The sequence below is a fragment of the Bombina bombina genome, chromosome 2 (assembly GCF_027579735.1).
Source record: "Bombina bombina isolate aBomBom1 chromosome 2, aBomBom1.pri, whole genome shotgun sequence".
In the NCBI taxonomy this organism is placed as follows: domain Eukaryota; kingdom Metazoa; phylum Chordata; class Amphibia; order Anura; family Bombinatoridae; genus Bombina; species Bombina bombina.
Genome location: NC_069500.1, coordinates 126,165,645 through 126,190,882, shown reverse-complemented (window position 1 = coordinate 126,190,882; position 25,238 = coordinate 126,165,645). Strand labels below are relative to the sequence as shown.

General features: G+C 40.8%; 1 protein-coding gene across 1 annotated transcript in view; it reads right to left on the bottom strand.

The window, feature by feature from the left end:
* Nucleotides 1-25,238, bottom strand: part of NNT (nicotinamide nucleotide transhydrogenase) — a 441,005-nt gene that overhangs the window by 71,748 nt on the left and 344,019 nt on the right. The window contains exons 16-17 of the mRNA XM_053701258.1: nucleotides 22,939-23,099; nucleotides 8,432-8,611 (exon numbers count right to left, since the gene is read on the bottom strand). Coding sequence (XP_053557233.1) covers nucleotides 8,432-8,611; nucleotides 22,939-23,099 — 341 coding nt within the window. The remainder of the gene's footprint in view (nucleotides 1-8,431; nucleotides 8,612-22,938; nucleotides 23,100-25,238) is intronic.

Below are 25,238 nucleotides of genomic sequence, written 5' to 3'. Positions count from 1 at the left end.
AGAGCTAAGGGGAGGAAGCAGACCATATTTCCCAAACCATGACAATTCCGAAGGATGCAGGACGGTAGGAAGGTATGTTATAATAAACTAACTCTATATAGTGCTCCTGAGATTAGACCAGTACACTTTCATGGAAAGGAGCAAAGTTTAACAAAGGATAAGAAGAAAAAGGAGTTCTGTTTGAGAACATAGGCAAGTCTAGAAAGTATTTTTAAATTGTACGCTCTGTCTGAATAATACCGGTTTGTTTTGTCTTCCAAATGCCTTTAACATTTAAAGAGGGGAGATACATTTATATTTAAAGTCCTTAAATAGTTTATGGTGAGTAAAACAGGATGCAAGTTAGCAAAGTGTTGCTTTTATAAGTAAGGAAAAGCAGCAATGTGGTCTAATAATGGAGAGATGCAAATGGATTTATTGATGTTAATATTTGATATACATCTTCAACTCACAATAATGCTAAAAAAAACAACTATCATTTATAATGTGATTATTTAGTTTGCACTATCCTAAATTTTATGAGAAATAAGCAGGGAAATACCTGATCATTCATAGCAAATAATTAAAGGGATATTAAACCTATTTTTTTTTTTTCTTCTTTCATGATTCAGATAGAGCATGCAATTTTAAGCAACTTTCTAATTTACTCCAATCATCAATTTTTCTTCATTCTCTTGGTATCTTTATTTGAAAAAGCATGAATGTAAGCTTAGGAGCCGACTCATTTTTTTTCCAGAACCTGGGTAGGGCTTGCTGATTGGTGGCTAAATGTAGCCACCAATCAGCAAGCATTACACCCAGGGTGCTGAACCAATAATGGGTTAAAACTTAAATGTAGCCACCAATCAGCAAGCACTGCATCCAGGGTTCTAAACCAAAAATGGGTCGGCTCCTAAGCTTACATTCCTGCTTTTTCAAATAACGATACCAAGAGAATGAAGACAAAATGATAATAGGAGTAAAATAGAAAGTTGCTTAAAACTGCATGCTCTATCTGAATCATGAAAAAAGAAAAAATTGGTTTCATATCACTTTAACATCTTGGGATGAAACATTTACTGTAATTACATCTAGTTATTTTATAAAATTGTTTTAGAAAAACTAATAGGATTTAAACAGAACAAAAACAGATTTATTTCAACACACCCATCCCAACCGCATTGCCTTTTACAAGACTTGCCAATTTATCACCACAAATCTACAGATTAAAAAATAAAAATAAATTAGCTAAATAACAGTTACATGAACTAGAGGTAAATAAATGCTATGTTATCTGTAAGCTTTATAGTAGCCAATTCAAAATGACACTGATTAAAAGCACACAACACTGAAGACAGCCACAAATTTCATACAGATCCTCCTAATTTCCTTTGTTGGCATTTCCCCTGCTCATCAAATCTCATCCAACATCAAAGGACAGAATACCGTTTAACCCATTCTTTCCCATATGGGAAATATTTATCCATGGAAGGCAGCATTCCTATACACAATGGCAGAGAAGCTTTTTAACTAGCAGCTACATATTTGAAGTAGAACTTAAAAGGACATGGAAGTGATGCATTAATGTTTAATGTATCACTTCCTGCCCAATAATAATACATCACTGTATGGTAACATTTAAACTATTTAGGCTTCATTTCATCTAAAGCTCACTCTACTTATGCAGCATCTAATATAGCTAGTAACCACTCTACACCATTTTTTATTTCATTATTTAAAGTAGTTTATTGCTAGTACGGTCAGATAATAGTTCAGATCATATGGTCTCTTACTGGCTGTAATGCCTACAACATATGTACAATAAATAAAAAGACAGGCTAGAGGTTGCAGAAGTATAAAATTAGCTTCATTTGAAACATGCAAATTAAATATGCAGCTTTTAAAAGGATACTCTATAATACAAACTGGACACTGGAAGTGGCACTTTATAAAGTTTCATGTATTACTTCCAGCCCTGCATGTCCAAATCAATTTGCAAAGAAAGAAAATGTTGATGTGGTGCTTTTTGTTTACAATTATTTCAGCCCATTGTTCTATCCTAAATGAATACATAAAAAACACCATACAACCAGTGGTTATCAGAGCCATTATGCTCTATATAAAGCACATTCCCAGGCACCCTGAGCATGTGCAAGTCACTCTCTCTTGACAGCACTGGGATTGTGCTTTACATAGTTTGGGTAAGGGTTTTTTTTTTTTTTTTTAATCAAATCGAAAAACATAATTTATGCTTACCTGATAAATTCCTTTCTTCTGTTGTGTGATCAGTCCACGGGTCATCATTACTTCTGGGATATAACTCCTCCCCAACAGGAAATGCAAGAGGATTCACCCAGCAGAGCTGCATATAGCTCCTCCCCTCTACGTCAGTCCCAGTCATTCGACCAAGAATCAACGAGAAAGGAGTAACCAAGGGTGAAGTGGTGACTGGAGTATAATTTAAAAAATATTTACCTGCCTTAAAACAGGGCGGGCCGTGGACTGATCACACAACAGAAGAAAGGAATTTATCAGGTAAGCATAAATTATGTTTTCTTCTGTTATGTGTGATCAGTCCACGGGTCATCATTACTTCTGGGATACCAATACCAAAGCAAAAGTACACGGATGACGGGAGGGATAGGCAGGCTCATTATACAGAAGGAACCACTGCCTGAAGAACCTTTCTCCCAAAAATAGCCTCCGAAGAAGCAAAAGTGTCAAATTTGTAAAATTTGGAAAAAGTATGAAGCGAAGACCAAGTTGCAGCCTTGCAAATCTGTTCAACAGAGGCCTCATTCTTAAAGGCCCAAGTGGAAGCCACAGCTCTAGTGGAGTGGGCTGTAATTCTTTCAGGAGGCTGCTGTCCAGCAGTCTCATAGGCTAAACGTATTATGCTACGAAGCCAAAAAGAGAGAGAGGTAGCAGAAGCTTTTTGACCTCTCCTCTGTCCAGAATAAACGACAAACAGGGAAGAAGTTTGGCGAAAATCTTTAGTTGCCTGCAAGTAGAACTTGAGGGCACGAACTACATCCAGATTGTGTAGAAGACGTTCCTTCTTTGAAGAAGGATTTGGACACAGGGATGGAACAACAATCTCTTGATTGATGTTCCTGTTAGTGACTACCTTAGGTAAGAACCCAGGTTTAGTACGCAGAACTACCTTGTCTGAGTGAAAAATCAGATAAGGGGAATCACAATGTAAGGCTGATAACTCAGAAACTCTTCGAGCCGAGGAAATAGCCATTAAAAACAGAACTTTCCAAGATAACAATTTTATATCAATGGAATGAAGGGGTTCAAACGGAACACCCTGTAAAACGTTAAGAACTAAGTTTAAACTCCATGGCGGAGCAACAGCCTTAAACACAGGTTTGATCCTAGCTAGAGCCTGACAAAAGGCCTGGACGTCTGGATCTTCTGACAGACGCCTGTGTAACAAGATGGACAGAGCTGAAATCTGTCCCTTTAATGAGCTAGCTGATAAACCCTTTTCTAAGCCTTCTTGTAGAAAAGACAATATCCTAGCGATCCTAACCTTACTCCAGGAGTAACCTTTGGATTCGCACCAGTATAGGTATTTCCGCCATATTTTATGGTAAATCCTTCTGGTAACAGGCTTCCTAGCCTGAATCAGGGTATCAATAACCGACTCAGAAAAACCACGTTTTGATAAAATCAAGCGTTCAATTTCCAAGCAGTCAGCTTCAGAGAAGTTAGATTTTGATGTTTGAATGGACCCTGTATCAGAAGGTCCTGTCTTAGAGGTAGAGACCAAGGCGGACAGGATGACATGTCCACTAGATCTGCATACCAAGTCCTGCGTGGCCATGCAGGTGCTATTAGAATTACTGATGCTCTCTCCTGTTTGATTTTGGCAATCAATCGAGGAAGCAGCGGGAAGGGTGGAAACACATAAGCCATCCCGAAGTTCCAAGGTGCTGTCAAAGCATCTATCAGAACTGCTTCCGGATCCCTGGATCTGGACCCGTAGCGAGGAAGTTTGGCGTTCTGGCGAGACGCCATGAGATCTATCTCTGGTTTGCCCCAACGTCGAAGTATTTGGGCAAAGACCTCCGGATGAAGTTCCCACTCCCCCGGATGAAAAGTCTGGCGACTCAAGAAATCCGCCTCCCAGTTCTCCACTCCCGGGATGTGGATTGCTGACAGGTGGCAAGAGTGAGACTCTGCCCAGCGAATTATCTTTGATACTTCCATCATTGCTAGGGAGCTTCTTGTCCCTCCCTGATGGTTGATGTAAGCTACAGTCGTGATGTTGTCCGACTGAAACCTGATGAACCCCCGAGTTGTTAACTGGGGCCAAGCCAGAAGGGCATTGAGAACCGCTCTCAATTCCAGAATGTTTATTGGCAGGAGACTCTCCTCCTGATTCCATAGTCCCTGAGCCTTCAGAGAATTCCAGACAGCGCCCCAACCTAGTAGGCTGGCGTCTGTTGTTACAATTGTCCAGTCTGGCCTGCTGAATGGCATCCCCCTGGACAGGTGTGGCCGATAAAGCCACCATAGAAGAGAATTTCTGGTCTCTTGATTTAGATTCAGAGTAGGGGACAAATCTGAGTAATCCCCATTCCACTGACTTAGCATGCATAATTGCAGCGGTCTGAGATGTAGGCGTGCAAAAGGTACTATGTCCATTGCCGCTACCATTAAGCCGATCACCTCCATGCATTGAGCTACTGACGGGTGTTGAATGGAATGAAGGACACGGCATGCATTTTGAAGCTTTGTTAACCTGTCTTCTGTCAGGTAAATCTTCATTTCTACAGAATCTATAAGAGTCCCCAAGAATGGAACTCTTGTGAGAGGAAAGAGAGAACTCTTCTTTTCGTTCACTTTCCATCCATGCGACCTTAGAAATGCCAGAACTAACTCTGTATGAGACTTGGCAGTTTGAAAGCTTGAAGCTTGTATTAGAATGTCGTCTAGGTACGGAGCTACCGAAATCCCTCGCGGTCTTAGTACCGCCAGAAGGGCACCCAGAACCTTTGTGAAGATTCTTGGAGCCGTAGCCAATCCGAATGGAAGAGCTACAAACTGGTAGTGCCTGTCTAAGAAGGCAAACCTTAGATACCGGTGATGATCTTTGTGGATCGGAATGTGAAGGTAAGCATCCTTTAAATCCACCGTGGTCATGTACTGACCCTCTTGGATCATGGGTAAAATTGTCCGAATAGTTTCCATTTTGAACGATGGAACTCTTAGGAATTTGTTTAGAATCTTTAAATCTAAGATTGGCCTGAAAGTTCCCTCTTTTTTGGGAACCACAAACAGGTTTGAGTAGAACCCTTGTCCTTGTTCCGACCGCGGAACCGGATGGATCACTCCCATTAATAACAGATCTTGTACGCAGCGTAGAAACGCTTCTTTCTTTATCTGGTTTGTTGACAACCTTGACAGATGAAATCTCCCTCTTGGGGGAGATAATTTGAAGTCTAGAAGGTATCCCTGAGATATGATCTCTAGTGCCCAGGGATCCTGAACATCTCTTGCCCAGGCCTGGGCGAAGAGAGAGAGTCTGCCCCCCACTAGATCCGGTCCCGGATCGGGGGCTCTCGATTCATGCTGTCTTTGGGGCAGCAGCAGGTTTCCTGGCCTGCTTGCTCTTGTTCCAGGCCTGGTTAGGCTTCCAGCCTTGCCTGTAACGAGCAACAGCTCCTTCCTGTTTTGGTGCAGTGGAGGTTGATGCTGCTCCTGTTTTGAAATTCCGAAAGGGACGAAAATTAGACTGTCTAGCCTTAGCTTTGGCTTTGTCTTGGGGTAGGGCGTGGCCCTTACCTCCTGTAATGTCAGCGATAATTTCTTTCAAACCGGGCCCAAATAAAGACTGCCCCTTGAAAGGTATATTAAGTAATTTGGACTTAGAAGTAACATCTGCTGACCAGGATTTTAGCCACAGCGCCCTACGTGCCTGTATGGCGAATCCTGAGTTCTTAGCCGTAAGTTTGGTTAAATGTACTACGGCCTCCGAAATGAAAGAATTAGCTAGTTTAAGGACTCTAAGCCTGTCCGTAATGTCGTCTAGCGTAGATGAACTAAGGTTCTCTTCCAGCGACTCAATCCAAAATGCTGCCGCAGCCGTAATCGGCGCGATACATGCAAGGGGTTGCAATATAAAACCTTGTTGAACAAACATTTTCTTAAGGTAACCCTCTAATTTTTTATCCATTGGATCTGAGAAAGCACAGCTATCCTCCACCGGGATAGTGGTACGCTTAGCTAAAGTAGAAACTGCTCCCTCCACCTTGGGGACCGTTTGCCATAAGTCCCGAGTGGTGGCGTCTATTGGAAACATCTTTCTAAATATTGGAGGGGGTGAGAACGGCACACCGGGTCTATCCCACTCCTTAGTAACAATTTCAGTTAGTCTCTTAGGTATAGGAAAAACTTCAGTACTCGCCGGTACCGCAAAGTATTTATCCAACCTGCACAGTTTCTCTGGTATTGCAACGGTGTTACAATCGTTGAGAGCTGCTAAGACCTCCCCTAGTAATACACGGAGGTTCTCCAATTTAAATTTAAAATTTGAAATATCTGAGTCCAATCTGTTTGGATCAGAACCGTCACCCACAGAATGAAGCTCTCCGTCCTCATGCTCTGCGAGCTGTGACGCAGTATCAGACATGGCCCTAGTATTGTCAGCGCACTCTGTTCTCACCCCAGAGTGATCACGCTTGCCTCTTAGTTCTGGTAATTTAGACAAAACTTCAGTCATAACAGTAGCCATATCTTGTAATGTTATCTGTAATGGCCGCCCAGATGTACTAGGCGCCATAATATCACGCACCTCCCGGGCGGGAGATGCAGGTACTGCCGCGTGAGGCGAGTTAGTCGGCATAACTCTCCCCTCGCTGTTTGGTGAAATTTGTTCACATTGTACAGATTGACTTTTATTTAAAGTAGCATCAATACAGTTAGTACATAAATTTCTATTGGGCTCCACCTTGGCATTGGAACAAATGACACAGATATCTTCCTCTGAGTCAGACATGTTTAACACACTAGCAAAAAAACTTACAACTTGGTTATAATCTTTTTTAGCAAAAACGTACTGTGCCTCAAAGAGGTACTAAACGATTAAATGACAGTTGAAATAATGAACTGAAAAACAGTTATAGCATCAAACTTTAAAACAACACAACTTTTAGCAAAGGTTTGTTCCCATTAGTAAAATAACAATAATTAAATTTGACATAAAAAATACAAAGCAACGTTTTTATTCACAGTCACTATAAGAATTCTCACAGCTCTGCTGAGAGAATTTACCTCCCTTCAAAGAAGTTTGAAGACCCCTGAGATCTGTCAGAGATGAACCGGATCATGCAGGAAATATAAAAGTAACTGACTGGAATTTTTTTGATGCGTAGCAAAGAGCGCCAAAAACGGCCCCTCCCTCTCCCACACAGCAGTGAAGAGAAACGAAACTGTCACAAATAAAAGCAAAAAAGGCTGCCAAGTGGAAAATAATGCCCAAATATTTATTCACACAGTACCTCAGCAATGTAAACGATTCTACATTCCAGCAAAAACGTTTAACATGATAAATAGTTATTAAAAGGATTAGTGACCTTTAACAGAGTAGTTCCGGTGAAATACCATCCCCAGAATACTGAAGTGTATACATACATGTCATTTTAACGGTATGGCAGGATTTTCTCATCAATTCCATTCAGAAAATAAAAACTGCTACATACCTCAATGCAGATTCATCTGCCCGCTGTCCCCTGATCTGAAGCCTTTACCTCCCTCAGATGGCCGAGAACAGCAATATGATCTTAACAACTCCGGTTAAAATCATAGTAAAAAACTCTGGCAGATTCTTCCTCAAACTCTGCCAGAGAAGTAATAACACGCTCCGGTGCTATTGTAAAATAACAAACTTTTGATTGAAGTCATAAAAACTAAGTATAATCACCATAGTCCTCTCACACATCCTATCTAGTCGTTGGGTGCAAGAGAATGACTGGGACTGACGTAGAGGGGAGGAGCTATATGCAGCTCTGCTGGGTGAATCCTCTTGCATTTCCTGTTGGGGAGGAGTTATATCCCAGAAGTAATGATGACCCGTGGACTGATCACACATAACAGAAGAAATATTCTTAAATTATGACTCAACTTTTCTATATTGCAGGGCAATGATAGTTAATAGCACAAGTATATTGTTATTAAAGACCGTGGAGACTTTATCCTTCAGGTGAAGCATGAAGTTTGGAAGAAGGGGAAGTTAATAGGGGAACAAGCTGCCCATATTAAGTAGTAGTCACTTATTCTAAGTGGCACCAATTGACATGGCTAATTTGTTAGGAAACATTACCACAATGTACATTGAGTGTACATTGGAGATAATTGAATCAAATTATAGTGAAACAAATCAATACAAATCCTCACAAATTCACAGTAATGATCTCATTTTAAAATATGCAAATCCTCTTACCACACACATGATGTAGGAAAGGATAGCTCCAGAGGAACCAATAAGTGCCCCAACGATTGTTAGCAAGTTGTTGTTTAGCAAAAATCCTTCGGCACATAGAGCCCACCCAGAGTAGCTGTTCAAAACCGTTATAACCACAGGCATATCGGCACCACCAATGGCAGCTGTAAGAGTCACACCCTGAAAAGAGATAGCATAAAGTTATTTAATAAAGAACTATTACACAGCTAGAAATCAGAATTGAATGTTTTAAGTATTTGAGAAAATAAAATTATATACAGTAAACATTTTTTTGTGCTTGAAATAATAAATAACTCTGCAAAATGTATTTCTGACTCACATTTGAAAAAAAAAAGCTGAATAATAAAGATTATGGATTTATTAAATACAGAGAAGATCACATAAAAACAAAAATTGTAAAACTACAGATCTAGTTTCAGGACATAAGTAGACTATGCAATCTTTAAAATTTGCACATAAGAAATACATTTCATTACAATCTGTACATAATTATTATTAAAGTCCAATATACAGTAACAAAATTGGAGAATGTTTATTCTACTTCTACAAAGCATATAAACATGCAGAAAGCAAAGGAAAAAAAATCTGCTTGTGAAACAAACATCAAAAGCCCAGATAGCTGGATTTTTTTTATTTATTTTTTTTTAATAAAGAAAAATTTTATTCCACTTAAAATATTGGAGAGGCTCGTTTTCCTTAGCAAAACCGTTCATAACAATTATCACCAGATAACCATCCTGTTGGATATTAGGAGCCATAAAGGTTAGCCAAGTGCCTCTGATCAGACACAGATGCGATCTCAAAATATTGTCTACTGAATTTGCATTCAGAGTTACTCAACATTGATTCAATAAAAAAATATGAGGTTTTTTATTGCTGGAAATGTGATCAAATATTTTTCTCTATGATTATGCAGTCTATTTTTTTTATAAGCACACATTTCAATAAATCTTTAAAAGGACTATATTCTAGAAAAACAAAATTTATGCTTACCAGATAAAATTTCCTTTCGGAATGATGATGATCCACAGTCCTCCAAAACATATGTGATATTTCCTGTAACTAGGAGCAGGTCAGGAACCCATACAAGAGCTTTAAAACCCTCCCACCTCTCTTAGTTTCACGTATAGCCGAGTGGAGAATAGGAAAGAAAGGTAGGAAAGGCAAAGCAGGGTTTATAGAGGTGTCATTAAAACACCCATAGGGTTTTATAGCTCTTGTATGGGTTCTTGACCTCCTCCTAGTGGCGAGAAATAAAAAGAAGCTTCATTTTTGAATGCCCAGGAAGAGGAAACAGCCCTCGTAGCATGAGCCGTGACTCTCTCAGGTTGCTGTCCAGCAGTTTCATAGGCCAAGCGAAGTATACTCTTCAGCCACAAAGAAAGAGAAGTAGCCGTAGCTTTCTGACCCTTACGTTTCCCAGAGAAAACAACAAACAGAGCAGAAGACTGGCAAAAATCCTTAGTCGTCTGTAGATAGTATTTCAATGCACGCACCACGTCTAGGTTGTGCAGCAGACGTTCTTTATGAGAAGACGGGTTAGGACACAAAGAAGGAACAACGATTTATTGATTAATGTTCCAATCCGAAACCACTTTAGGGAGAAACCCTTAGTACGCAGAACTACCTTATCCGAATGAAAAATAAGGTAAGGAGATTCATACTACAACGCCGAGAGCTGAGACTCTACGAGCAGAAGAAATTGCAACAAGAAACAAAACTTTCCAAGATAACAACTTAATATCTAAGGAATGTATAGGCTCAAACAGAGCCTGCTGAAGAACAAGGTTAAGACTCCAAGGAGGAGTAACAGGTTTGAACACAGGCCCGATTCTGACCAAGGCCTGACAGAACGATTGCACGTCTGGTACATCCGCCAGACGTTTATGTAAAAAAAATAGACAAGGCAGATATTTGACCCTTCAAGGTACTTGCCGATAAACCCTTCTCCAGACCCTCCTAGAGAAAGGACAGAATTCTAGGAATCCGAACTCTACTCCAAGAGTAGCTTCTGGCTTCACATCAATAGATATTTGCGCCATATCTTATGGTAAATCTTTCTAGTGACAGGCTTACGAGCCTGAATCAAGGTCTCAATAACGGTTTCCGAAAACCTGCGCTTAGATAGAATTAAGTGCTCAATCTCTAAGCAGTCAACTTCAGAGAAACAAAATTTGGATGAAGGAAGGGCCCTTGAAGTAGAAGGTCCTTCCTCAGTGGAAGTCTCCAAGGTGGAAGAGAAGACATCTCCACTAGGTCTGCATACCAGATCCTGCAAGGCCACGCCAGAGCAATGAGGATCACCAACGCCTTCTCCTGTTTGATTCGAGCAATGACCTGTGGAAGGAGAGCGAACTGAGGAAATAGGTATGGTAGACTGAAATTTCAATGAACCGCCAGAGCATCTATCAGTACAGCCCGAGGATCCCTTGACACGTACCTCGGAAGCTTGGTATTCTGTCGAGATGCCATTTGTCTGCTGCTCAGAAAATCTGCTTCCCAATTGTCCACTCTTGGAATGTGGATCGCAGACAGACAGCAGTTGTGGGTCTCCACCCACTGAATAATCTTGGCTACCTCCGCCATGGCCAAGGAACTCAGAGTTCCTCCCTAATGGTTGATGTAAGCCACTGAAGTTATGTTGTCCTACTGAAACCTGATAAACTGGGCTGAAGCTAACTGAAGTCAGGCCAGCAGAGCATTGAAGATTGCCCTCAGCTCTAGAATGTTTATGGGGAGAACAGACTACTCCCAAGTAAATGTCCCCTGAGCCTTTAGAGAGCCACAGACTGCTCCCCATCCCAGCAGGCTGGCGTCCGTTGTCACAATCACCCAGGTGGGTCTGCGGAAGCAGGTTCCCTGGGAGAGAGGATCCTGAGACAGCCACCAAGGAAAAGAATCTCCTGTCGGCTGTTCCAGATGTAATCGCGGAGACAGATCCGCATAATCCCTGTTCCATTGTCTGAGCATGCATAATTGCAGAGGTCTGAGATGGAACCGGGCAAACGGAATGATGTCCATGGCAGCAACCATCAGACCAATCACCTCCATACATTGAGCAACTGAAGCCCGAGGAGAGGGCTAAAGGGCAAGACAAGAGTCGAAGAGCTTTGTTTTTCTGACCTCTGTCAGAAATATTTACATTGATAAGGAATCTATTATTGTTCCCAAGAACACTACCCTTGTAGCTGGAATCAAGGAACTCTTTCCCAAATTCACCTTCCATCCGTCAGATCGCAGAAAAGATAACATCTCCGTGTGGGAGTTTGCTTGTTGAAAGGATGGCGCCTGAACCAGAATGTCGTCCAGATAAGGCGATACTGCAATGCACCGCAACCGGAGCACCGCCAACAAGGATCCCAGGACTTTTTAAAAAATCCTGTGAGCTGTAGGAAGGCCGAATGGAAGAGCCACAAACTGGAAGTGCTGGTCTAGAAAAGTGAACCTCAGAAACCTGTGATGATCCCTGTGGATGGGAACATGCAGGTATGCATCCTTTAAATCTACTGTTGTCAATTGACCCTCTTGAACTAAGGGATAAATGGAACAAATAGTTTCCATCTTGAAGGACGGTACTCTGAGGAACTTGTTTAGACTTTTGAGGTCTAAAATTGGTCTGAAGGCTCCCTCTTTTTTGGGAGCCACGAACAGATTGGAGTAAAATCCCAGACCCTGTTCCTGCATTGGAACAGGAACTATCACTCCTAGGTCGGAAAGTTCCCAGGCACAATGCAAGAACGCCTCTTTATCTGGTCTACAGATAATCTTGAGAGCAGAAACCTGCCCCTGGGAGGAAAGGTCTTTAACTCTAGTTTGTGTCCCTGGGACAGGATGTCCACCGCCCAGGGATCCGGAACATCCCGAGCCCAGGCCTGAATGAAGAAGGAAAGTCTGCCCCCCACAAGATCCGGTCCTGGATCGGGGTAGACCCTTCATGCTGACTGAGTCATTAACAAGCTTTTTAGATTGCTTCCCCTTGTTCCAAGACTGGTTGGACCTCCAGGAAGGCTTAGACTGTTCCTGCTTGGTAGAAGGGGAGGAAGGTTTACCTTAGAGTAATTTTCGTTCCTTTCGAAACTTCAGACGCCCTTTCTGCTTATTCCTCTTATCCTGAGGGAGGAAATGACCCTTTCCTTCCGTAATATCTGAAATAATTTCAGCCAAACCCGCCCCAAACAAGGTCTTACCCTCATAGGGAATCGCCAAAAGCTTAGACGACACATCCGCAGACCAGGACTTCAACCATAAGGCTCTACGTGCCAGTACGGCAAAACCAGAAATCTTTGCTCCCAGCTTAATAACCTGTAGGGAAGCATCCGTAATAAAGGCATTGGCCAACTTAAGAGCCTTGATCCTATACTTGATCTCTTCAAGGGGAGTATTTGTCTGAATAGAATCAGACAAAGCATCAAACCAGTATGATGCCGCACTGGTGACGGGAGCAATACACATCGCAGGCTGCTACTGTAAACCCTGGTGTACATATATCTTTTTAAAGGATTACTAACTTTTCTTTTTGTTATGCAAAACGGAACAAACAGCATTGCATTTAGCACATTAAATTATTGTACTTTTTTTTCATAAACTAAGCTCCCTTTATCAGAAAAATAAAGTTTTATTTTAATTTCATTACATCACGTAATCCAGCCCTCAAATGTGGGCCGTCTAAGGTCTAACATACTTGCCAATCGGATGGAGATTATATGCATAAAATTATACTACATTATAGTCATTCCACGCATGTGCAATAGGATTCTCTTAGTCTTGCATGCGCATATTGCTGTACAGAGCCCGACATGACCGACAGTAGAAAAAATAAAACGCATTGGTGACGTATCCGATGACGTTGTGCTAACTCACGCATGCGCATTGCGTTTAGGAGTCGCCATCTTCCAACTGGAGTTGTTCAGCCGGATTGGAAATCAGTAACGGCGAACAACTCAGTGGGTTTGGAAAAATTTAATATTTCAAACAGCAATATATTAAAAACGCTAAATATTTATAACATAACATTTAAAAAAAGCTTGATTTAAAAGGTATACTATTGTAATAATATGATTCTATTTTTGACTACAGTATCCCTTCCAATTTCTTATCCATAGGATCCTTAAAGAACAGCTATCCTCTATGGGAATAGTGGTTCTCTTAGCCAAAGTGGAAATTGCCCCTTCCACCTTGGGGTCCATCTGCCAAGACTCCTTGATAGAGTCAGCTATTGGAAACATTTTCTTAAGAATTGGGGATGGAGAAAAAGGGATACAGGTATACCCCGCTCATACAGTGGGTTAGGGACCGGAACCCCGCTGTAAAGTGAAAACCGTCTTAAAGTGAAACAAGGCAGTTTTAGCTTTCTTTTCACTTGCCAGTGTGTTTAAAGACTTGAAAACATGTTCGAACTAACATATATTAGGGGTGCAATAGTGCTATGTTTAGTTTACCACTAGCACAGCACAGTATTCAATTAGTATTCAATAAATACTGTACCTGTAAAATAGTGACAATTACTGTAGTACAATTTGCCAGACTATAGCACTGCGACACAGATTGCACTGTAATGCTGTAAACAGAGTGAACTAAGCATAACAAAATGGTGCCAGTAACTTTTCTCACAATCTCACAATGATTACAGCACTGTTTCAAAATCCTTGGAGGCTGAACTTCAGCTCCACAAAGCGCTGTATTAGCGAAGCACTGTAAAGTGAGGTATATACCTGTACCAGATCTCTCCCATTCCCGAGCAATAATCTCTGTAGCCCGGTCTGGTACAGGGAAAACCTCCACGATGGAAGGTACATCAAAGTACTTGTTTAGCTTACTAGCCTTCTTAGGATTGACTACGACAGTAGTCCCGGAGTCGTCCAGGGTAGCCAAAACCTCCTTAAGTAACAAACGGAGGTGTTCCAGCTTAAATCTGAATGAAACAACTTCAGCATCAGAAGAAGGAATTACTCTGAGTCTGAGATTTCACCCTCAGATGCTACCGAAGTATCTTCCTCCTCAGACTTCTGGGAAGGAACATTCGGAATAGCCACGACTGTGTCAGAAACCTTACTCACTGATTCCTTAAATTTCCTCTTGTGCTTTCCCTGCAGCACAGGAAAAGCAGACAGCCCATCAGTCACCGCAGAAGATATGTGGGTAGCAATGTCTTGCAACCTTACTCCATCTGCAGTGTGAGGAAACGCAGGGCACTGCATGTGTGGACGATAACGTTTGGGACACTTGAGGAGAAAGCTGCGGCATATCTTGAACATTTTCAGGAGACCCCCTGAACAGCATCCGCCTTAGACAACGATGGCTCAGAATCAAAAAGTAATAAGAATTTCCTGTAATGTAACGTTCTCTCAAAAAATGAGGAACAAAAAGGGATTGGTGGTTCCACATTAGCATCAAAACACAAAGAACATTTTTCAGGGCCTCTTGGTCCATCATTACCCAATAAAAAATTAAAACATAATTTATGTAAGAACTTACCTGATAAATTCATTTCTTTCATATTAGCAAGAGTCCATGAGCTAGTGACGTATGAGATATACATTCCTACCAGGAGGGGCAAAGTTTCCCAAACCTCAAAATGCCTATAAATACACCCCTCACTACACCCACAAATCAGTTTAACGAATAGCCAAGAAGTGGGGTGATAAGAAAAAAGTGCGAAAGCATAAAAAATAAGGAATTGGAATAATTGTGCTTTATACAAAAAAATCATAACCACCTCAAAAAGGGTGGGCCTCATGGACTTTTGCTAATATGAAAGAAATGAATTTATCAGGTAAGTTCTTACATAAATTATGTTTTCTTTCATGTAATTAGCAAGAGTCCATGAGCTAGTGACGTATGGGATAATGAATACCCAAGATGTGGATCTTCCACGCAAGAGTCACTAGAGAGGGAGGGATAAAATAAAGACAGCCAATTCCGCTGAAAAATAATCCACACCCCAAAACAAAGTTTAAATCATAAAATGAAAAAAACTGATATTATAAGCAGAAGAATCAAACTGAAACAGCTGCCTGAAGTACTTTTCTACCAAAGACTGCTTCAGAAGAAGAAAACACATCAAAATGATAGAATTTAGTAAAAGTATGCAAAGAAGACCAAGTTGCTGCTTTACAAATCTGATCAACCGAAGCTTCATTCCTAAATGCCCAGGAAGTAGAGACTGACCTAGTCGAATGAGCTGTAATCCTTTGAGGCGGAGTTCTACCCGACTCAACATAAGCATGATGAATCAAAGACTTTAACCAAGATGCCAAAGAAATGGCAGAAGCCTTCTGACCTTTCCTAGAACCAGAAAAGATAACAAATAGACTAGAAGTCTTTCTGAAATCTTTAGTAGCTTCAACATAATATTTCAAAGCTCTAACTACATCCAAAGAATGCAACAATCTTTCCTTAGAGTTCTTAGGATTAGGACACAATGAAGGAACCACAATTTCTCTACTAATGTTGTTAGAATTCACAACCTTAGGCAAAAATTTAAACGAAGTTCGCAACACCGCCTTATACTGATGAAAAATCAGAAAAGGAGACTCACAAGAAAGAGCAGATAATTCAGAAACTCTTCTAGCAGAAGAGATGGCCAAAAGAAACAAAACTTTCCAAGAAAGTAATTTAATATCCAGCGAATGCATAGGTTCAAACGGAGGAGCTTGAAGAGCCCCCAGAACCAAATTCAAACTCCAAGGAGGAGAAATTGACTTAATGACAGGTTTTATACGAACCAAAGCCTGAACAAAACAATGAATATCAGGAAGATTAGCAATCTTTCTGTGAAAAAGAACAGAAAGAACAGAGATTTGTCCTTTCAAGGAACTTGCAGACAAACCTTTATCCAAACCATCCTGAAGAAACTGCAAAATTCTAGGAATTCTAAAAGAATGCCAAGAAAAATGATGAGGAAAAACACCAAGAAATGTAAGCCTTCCAGACTCGATAATATATCTTCCTAGATACAGATTTACGAGCCTGTAACATAGTATTAATTACGGAGTCAGAGAAACCTCTATGACTGAGAATCAAGCGTTCAATCTCCATACCTTCAAATTTAAGGATTTGAGATCCTGATGGTAAAAAAGACCTTGCGATAGAAGGTCTGGTCTTAACGGAAGAGTCCACGGTTGGCAAGTAGCCATCCGGACAAGATCCGCATACCAAAACCTGTGAGGCCATGCTGGAGCCACCAGCAGAACAAACTAATGCTCCTTTAGAATCTTGGAAATCACTCTTGGAAGAATAACTAGGGGCGGAAAGATATAGGCAGGATGATACTTCCAAGGAAGTGACAATGCATCCACTGCTTCCGCCTGAGGATCCCTGGATCTGGACAGATACCTGGGAAGCTTCTTGTTTAGATGAGAAGCCATCAGATCTATTTCTGGAAGTCCCCACATTTGGACAATCTGACGAAATACCTCTGGGTGAAGAGACCATTCGGCCGGATGTAATGTTTGGCGACTGAGATAATCCGCTTCCCAATTGTCTATACCTGGGATATGAACCGCAGAAATTAGACAGGAGCTGGATTCCGCCCATACAAGTATTCGAGATACTTCTTTCATAGCCAGAGGACTGTGAGTCCCTCCTTGATGATTGACATATGCCACGGTTGTGACATTGTCCGTCTGAAAACAAATGAACGACTCTCTCTTTAGAAGAGGCCACGACTGAAGAGCTCTGAAAATCACACGGAGTTCCAAAATGTTGATTGGTAATCTTGCCTCCTGAGATTCCCAAACCCCTTGTGCTGTCAGAGACCCCCATACAGCTCCCCAACCTGTCAGACTTGCATCTGTTGAGATCACAGTCCAGGTCGGAAGAACAAAAGAAGCGCCCTGAACTAAACGATGGTGGTCTGTCCACCACGTCAGAGAGTGTCGTACAATCGGTTTTAAAGATATTGTGATATCTTTGTATAATCCCTGCACCACTGGTTCAGCATACAGAGCTGAAGAGGTCGCATGTGAAAACGAGCAAAGGGGATCGCGTCCGATGCAGCAGTCATAAGACCTAGAATTTCCATGCATAAGGCTACCGAAGGGAATGATTGAGACTGAAGGTTTCGACAAGCTGAAACCAATTTCAGACGTCTCTTGTCCGTCAGCGACAGAGTCATGGACACTGAATCTATCTGGAAACCTAAAAAGGTTACCCTTGTCTGAGGAATCAATGAACTCTTTGGTAAATTGATCCTCCAACCATGTCTTTGAAATAACGACACAAGTTGATTCGTATGAGAATCTGCTAAATGTGAAGACTGAGCAAGTACCAAGATATCGTCCAAATAAGGAAACACCACAATACCCTGTTCTCTGATTACAGATAGAAGGGCACCGAGAACCTTTGTAAAAATCCTTGGAGCTGTTGCTAGGCCAAACGGCAGAGCCACAAACTGGTAATGCTTGTCTAGAAAAGAGAATCTCAGAAACTGATAGTGATCTGGATGAATCGGAATATGCAGATATGCATCTTGTAAATCTATTGTGGACATATAATGCCCTTGCTGAACAAAAGGCAGAATAGTCCTTATAGTTACCATTTTGAATGTTGGTATCCTTACATAACGATTCAATATTTTTAAATCCAGAACTGGTCTGAAGGAATTCTCCTTCTTTGGTACAATGAAGAGATTTGAGTAAAACCCCAGCCCCTGTTCCAAAACTGGAACTGGCATAATTACTCCAGCCAACTCTAGATCTGAAACACATTTCAGAAATGCTTGAGCCTTCACTGGATTTATTGGGACACGGGAAAGAAAAAATCTTCTTGCAGGAGGCCTTATCTTGAAGCCTATTCTGTACCCTTGTGAAACAATATTCTGAATCCAAAGATTGTGAATCGAATTGATCCAAATATCTTTGAAAAATCTTAATCTGCCCCCTACCAGCTGGGCTGGAATGAGGGCCGCACCCTCATGTGGACTTGGGAGCTGACTTTGGCTTTCTAAAAGGCTTGGATTTATTCCAGATTGGAGATGGTTTCCAAACTGATACAGCTCCTGTAGGGGAAGGATCAGGTTTTTGTTCCTTATTGTGACGAAAGGAACGAAAACGATTAGCAGACCTAAATTTACCTTTAGATTTTTTATCCTGTGGTAAAAAAGTTCCTTTCCCCCCAGTAACAGTTGAAATAATAGAATCCAACTGTGAACCAAACAATTTATTACCCTGAAAAGAAAGGGAAAGCAAAGTTGACTTAGAATACATATCCGCATTCCAAGTTTTAAGCCATAAAGCTCTTCTAGCTAAAATAGCTAAAGACATATACCTGACATCAACCCTAATGATATCAAAGATGGCATCACAAATAAAGTTATTAGCATGTTGAAGAAGATTAACAATGCTATGAGTATTATGATCTGTTACTTGTTGTGCTAAAGCTTCCAACCAGAAAGTTGAGGCTGCAGCAACATCCGACAAAGATATAGCATGTCTAAGAAGATTACCTGAACATAAGTAAGCTTTTCTTAGAAAGGATTCAATTTTCCTATCTAAAGGATCCTTAAAGGAAGTACTATCTGCCGTAGGAATAGTAGTACGTTTAGCAAGAGTAGAGATAGCCCCATCAACCTTAGGGATTTTGTCCCAAAACTCTAATCTGTCAGATGGCACAGGATATAATTGCTTAAAGCGTTTAGAAGGAGTAAATGAATTACCCAAATTATTCCATTCCCTGGAAATTACCTCAGAAATAGCATCAGGGACGGGAAAAACATCCGGAATAACTACAGGAGGTTTAAAAACCGTATTCAAACGTTTAGATTTAGTATCAAGAGGACCAGAATCCTCTATTTCTAATGCAATTAAGACTTCTTTAAGTAAAGAACGAATAAATTCCATTTTGAATAAATATGAAGATTTATCAGTATCAACCTCAAACAGAATCCTCTGAACCAGAAAAATCATTATCAGAAACAGAATGATGATGTTCATTTAAAAACTCATCTGAAAAATGAGAAGTTTTAAAAGACCTTTTACTTTACTGGAAGGAGGAATAACAGACATAGCCTTCTTAATAGATTTAGAAACAAAATCTCTTATGTTAACAGGAACACCCTGAATATTAGATGTTGATGGAACAGCAACAGGTAATGGAACATTACTAAAGGAAATACCGGTATTATCTGCATTAACAAGTTTGTCATGACATTCATTACAAACAACAGACGGAGGAACAGTTACCACAAGTTTACAACAAATACACTTAACTTTGGTAGATCCAGCATCAGGCAGCAATTTTCCAGAAGTATCTTCTGATTCAGGGTCAATCTGAGACATCTTGCAATATGTAATAGAAAAAACAACATATAAAGCAAAATTGATCAAATTCCTTAAATGACAGTTTCAGGAATGGGAAAAAATGCCAATGAACAAGCTTCTAGCAACCAGAAGCAAATAAGCAATGAGACTTAAATAATGTGGAGACAAAAATGACGCCCATATTTTTTGGCGCCAAAAAAACGCCCACATTATTTGGCGCCTAAATGCTTTAAGAGCCAAAAATGACGCCACATCCGGTGACGCCGACATTTTTGGCGCAAAAAACGTAAAAAAAAAAAGACGCAACTTCCGGCGACAAGTATGACGCCGGAAATGACCAAGAAAATTTTTGCGCCAAAAAAGTCCGCGCCAAAAATGACGCAAAAAAAAAGAAGCATTTTCAGCCCCCGCGAGCCTAACAGCCCACAGGAAAAAAAGTCAAATTTTAAGGTAAGAAAAATTGATTATTCATATGCATTATCCCAAATAATGAAACCGACTGTCTGAAATAAGGAATGTTGAACATCCTGAATCAAGGCAAATACATGTTTAAAAACATATATTTAGAACTTTATATAAAAGTGCCCAACCATAGCTTAGAGTGTCACAAAAATAAGATTTACTTACCCCAGGACACTCATCTACATGTAGTAGAAAGCCAAACCAGTACTGAAACGAGAATCAGTAGAGGTAATGGTATATATAAGAGTATATCGTCGATCTGAAAAGGGAGGTAAGAGATGAATCTCTACGACCGATAACAGAGAACCTATGAAATAGACCCCGTAGAAGGAGATCATTGAATTCAAATAGGCAATACTCTCTTCACATCCCTCTGACATTCACTGCACACAGAGGAAAACCGGGCTCCAGCCTGCTGCGAAGCGCATATCAACGAAGAATCTAGCACAAACTTACTTCACCACTTCCATGGGAGGCAAGGTTTGTAAAACTGATTTGTGGGTGTGGTGAGGGGTGTATTTATAGGCATTTTGAGGTTTGGGAAACTTTGCCCCTCCTGGTAGGAATGTATATCTCATACGTCACTAGCTCATGGACTCTTGCTAATTACATGAAAGAAATATTTTTATTTATCCTTTAGATTAGGTCACAAAAAACATTACTTTCCCTTTAAATTTTAAATAACTTTATTTTGCAAAAAATAAATAAATGTTGGTCTTAGAGCACCCCAGACAGCCTCTACAACTCAGCTAGCCCTGGTAAGGTGCCTACCTGTCCTGCTGACCGCTGGAGGTAATATAGAGAGAAAAGCCGGACTCAACGCAGAGCTGCTCCACTCGGTATCCAGAGACCGCTAACACTGAAAAGCGGAACCGCAACGAAGTAGCTAACACTGAAAAGCGGAACCGCAACGAAGTAGCTAACACTGAAAAGCGGAACCGCAACGAAGTACGTCAACCTTCCGGCACTCCTGAAGTGAAAAAGGAAGGAAAAAGCGTGCAAAACTCTATGCCGCTTCAGAACAGACCCGCCCATGGTGGGCGTATCAATCAGAACCTCACGGCCGGCATTAATCTTCACTCTGAAGGTAAAGCCGCCGGGAGTAAGTAAAAAACAACCACCCTGACCGGAATAAACCAGAATAAAAAATGAACTGAACTTATGGTCCCTGAACTCTTGTCCCCAGTGCCTGCACAAACTGCCTCACATTGTCCTAATACCTCACAATAGGACTAATGATCTGATGTCCCAACAGAGTTAACTGTTAAAGTGCCAATATTTTTCTTTAGTTCATAGAAAAATAAAATTAGCACTTACCTCAATGTAATCTGCCTGGCAGCGGGGCAGCTCACTAGGTTTGAGAGGCATCCTCCCTCACATGGACCTGTGGAAAAAGGAAAAGGCTGAGTGATCTCGCTCAGGCTTTCAAGTTAGGGCAGCAACAACTATTTGGGAGGTGCAGTGAGGATTATACCCCACAAGTTCCCAATTGCTTAAAAGCCACCACTGCTCTACTGAAGAGACTGACATGGCCTACAGCTAAACCCTAGGAAAAAGCAGAACAAACTTGAACTGCTGAAAAATAATAAAATCTTGATTGAAGAATCTTCTTCCAGACACCTAAACTTTACCACCTCCTTGCTTTTAACGTAGGCAAAAAGAATGACTGGGGTTGGAGGGAAGGGAGGTGATATTTAACAGCTTTGCTGTGGTGCTCTTTGCCGCCTCCTGCTGGCCAGCAGTAATATTCCCAATATTAATTAGAGATGATCCGTGGACTCACTGTGTCATTAGAAAGAAACAGGCACTTACCTGCCAAATCCACTGTCCGGCATGTAGACAGTTTTCTAGGTATGTAAGGACACAGTTCCTCACAGAGACCTGCAAAAAAGAAAGAACAGAGTCACCTACTCTGTTTTTCTATACTAGGGCAGCACAATACTAGGATAACACAGTAAGGCCCACCTTACAAGTTCCTAGATGCTTGAAAGCCACCACAACCCTTACTCAAGAGATTAACGTGGAGTACGGCTAGACCCAAAAAAACTTGCTTGTAGAAATTCAAATTATCTGACACCAAAATCTTTACCTCCTCCTTGTATGAAGGCAAAGAGAGTGACTGTGGATTGTGGGAAGGGGAGTGATACTTAATAGCTTTGCTGTGGTGCTCTTTGCCTCCTCATGCTGGCCAGGAGTGATATTCCCAACATTAATGGATGATTCCGTGGACTCACCATATCTTAGGAAGAAATTATATATCAACATTTAAACCATGTGCTAAACTTGTATTGATCCATATATATATAGCCTATAAAGTGTTTTTTTTTTTTTTTTTTTTTTTTTAAATGTATAGTTTTCCTTACTTTTAAATAACATTGCTCTGATTTTCAGACTCCTAACCAATCCCCAAAGTTTTAGGAGAATACTGACGTATACCTACTTCAGCTTGCTTATGTTTGTGTAAAGGGTCTTTTCATATGCAAAGGAAGGGGGAGGGGGGGAGTGTCTGCTATTTCCAACTTGCAGTGGGTGCTCCAGTAACCTTATCAACAATGCTAAACTGGAAGCTTCTAAGCAAGTTTTAAACAAGTTTTATACTGGATTTTTATATCAGTATCTGTGCATATTATTCTTTATAGTAGTGTCTATTACATGCAGTTATATAAAAAATGGTGTACACTGTCCCTTTAAATAGGCAATGTCAAAATGCATTTTTTATTTTTCCGTTTATTGAAAACCTCATGTTCCTAAAAAAGTTTCACTTACCATCACAGCAGAAAGTGCAGAAACAGAGCCCAGGCATGTCAGACCTGTTGTGTAACTTGGATCCAGCATGAATGGGATCATTCCGCCAACACTGGCTGCCAGCAAGCCTGCATTTAGGTAATGTCTCCCCGGCAGGAGAAGAGGGGCAGAGTTGAGAACACCTGTTAAGAAATCAAGGAAAGATTAAAGGGACAGTCTACTCCAGAATTGTTATTGTTTAAAAAGATAGATAATCCCTTATTCCTAATATTCATTCCCCAGTTTTTCATAAGCAACACAGCTATATTAATTTACTTTTTACCTCTGAGTACCTTGTATCTAAGCCTCTGAAAACCACAGCCTTATTTTAGTTCTTTTGACAGACTTGCATTTTAGCCAATCAGTGCCCTTTCATAAGTAACTCCATGGGCGTGAGCACAATGTTATCTATATGGCACACATGAACTAACACCCTCTAGCTGTGAAAACTGTCACATTTATTCAGATGAGAGGCAGCTTTCAAAGGCTTAGAAATGAGTTTATGAGCCTACCTAGGTTTAGCTTTCAACAAAGAACACCAAGTGAACAAAGCAAATTTGATGATAAATGTAAATTGGAAAGTCGTTTAAAATGGCATGCCATATCTAAATCATGAAAGTTTAATTTTGACTAGACTGTCCCTTTAAAAGTTTTTTATCTAAGCTTTATAGCTACAATATATCATATAAGGGGCATTATTTTATGAGATTGTAGAGGACTTTGACAAGTAGAACCTGTAGTCTTTGTTGGTAACTAATATAAACTCCGAAAGTAAAGGTATGAAATAAAATAAGATGTCTACTAGACATCTATTTTGACAGGTAGATTATAAAAACCTGCATTAATGCTCCAAATCTACTAGCTGGTTTAGGCAATTTGCAGCATTTTGAATCATTAGGTTACAAATCTTGGTTTTTAGTCTCTCTAGGGAACGTGGGGGACAAAGCATAATCTTTACACAAAAGCAAGGAGGCGTTTAATATCTTTATTCAAAATTGAAGCAATGAGGAATTACAGATCAATCTTTCATGCTAGTGTTGACAAACTAGTTAGTGAATTCCATATTATGTGTGCACAGGGCATTTTGTTTCCCACAATATGGCAATTCAATTTGCCAACAGTTCACTTTCATCCAATAATCTGAAGCAGAAAAAACTAAATGTATGCTTACCTGATAAATGTCTTTCTTTCTGGACATGGAGAGTCCACAACGTCATTCCAATTACTAGTGAAATATTCAACTCCTGGGCAGCAGAAGGAGGCAAAGAGCACCCCAGTAAAGCTGTTAAGAGTAACTTCCCTTACCCATAATCCCCAGTCATTCAGCCGAAAGAAAATGGAAAAAGAAAAAACACAAGGGTGAAAAAGGTACCTGAGGTTTACGCAAAAAAATAAATAATTGCTCAATCATAAGGAAGAGAGGGCGGGGTCGTGGACTCTCCATGTCTGGAAAGAAAGAAATTTTTCAGGTAAGCATAAAAAGTCTTGTTTGTTAAGACTCCAGGGAGGAGCAACAGGTTTAAACACAGGCCTGATTCTGACCAGGGCCTGAACAAAAGTTTGAACATCTAGTAAATATGCCAGACGTTTGTGCAAAAGATTAGACAAAGCAGAAATCTGACCCTTCAGAGTACTAACCGACAACCAGACAATCCTGAAGAAACTTTAAAAATTCGGGGGAATCCTTACCCGACTCCAGAAGAAGCCCTTAGCTTTGCACCAAAAAACATTTATTCCATACCTCATGGTAAATCCTGCGAGTAGCAGGTTCACGAGCCTGAAGCATAGTATCAGTGACCGCTTCTGAAAAACCATGTCTAGATAGAACTAGGCGTTCAATCTCAAAGCAGTCAGCTTCAGAGAATCCAGGTAAGGATGGAGGAAAGGACCCTAAATTAAAAGATACTTCCACAGAGGTAACCTCAAAAGTGGAAGAGATGACATCTTCACCAGATCTGCAAACCAGATCCTGCAAAGCCAGGCAGGAGCAATTAGAATCACAGACGACCTCTCCCACTGGATATGAGCAACAACTCTTGGAAGGAGATCTGCTAGACCAAAAACTCACGGAACTACCGGGGCATCTATCAGGGCGGCCTGAGGATCTCTTAACCATGAACCGTACTTTGAAAGCTTGGCGTCCTGACGAGACGCTATCAGATCCAACACCGGAACCCCCCACATGAGGGTTATCCTGGAGAACACCTCCAGATGGAGGGCCCACTCCCTGGGATGAAAAGTCTGCCTGCAGAAAACCGCCTCCCAATAGGCCACTCATGAAA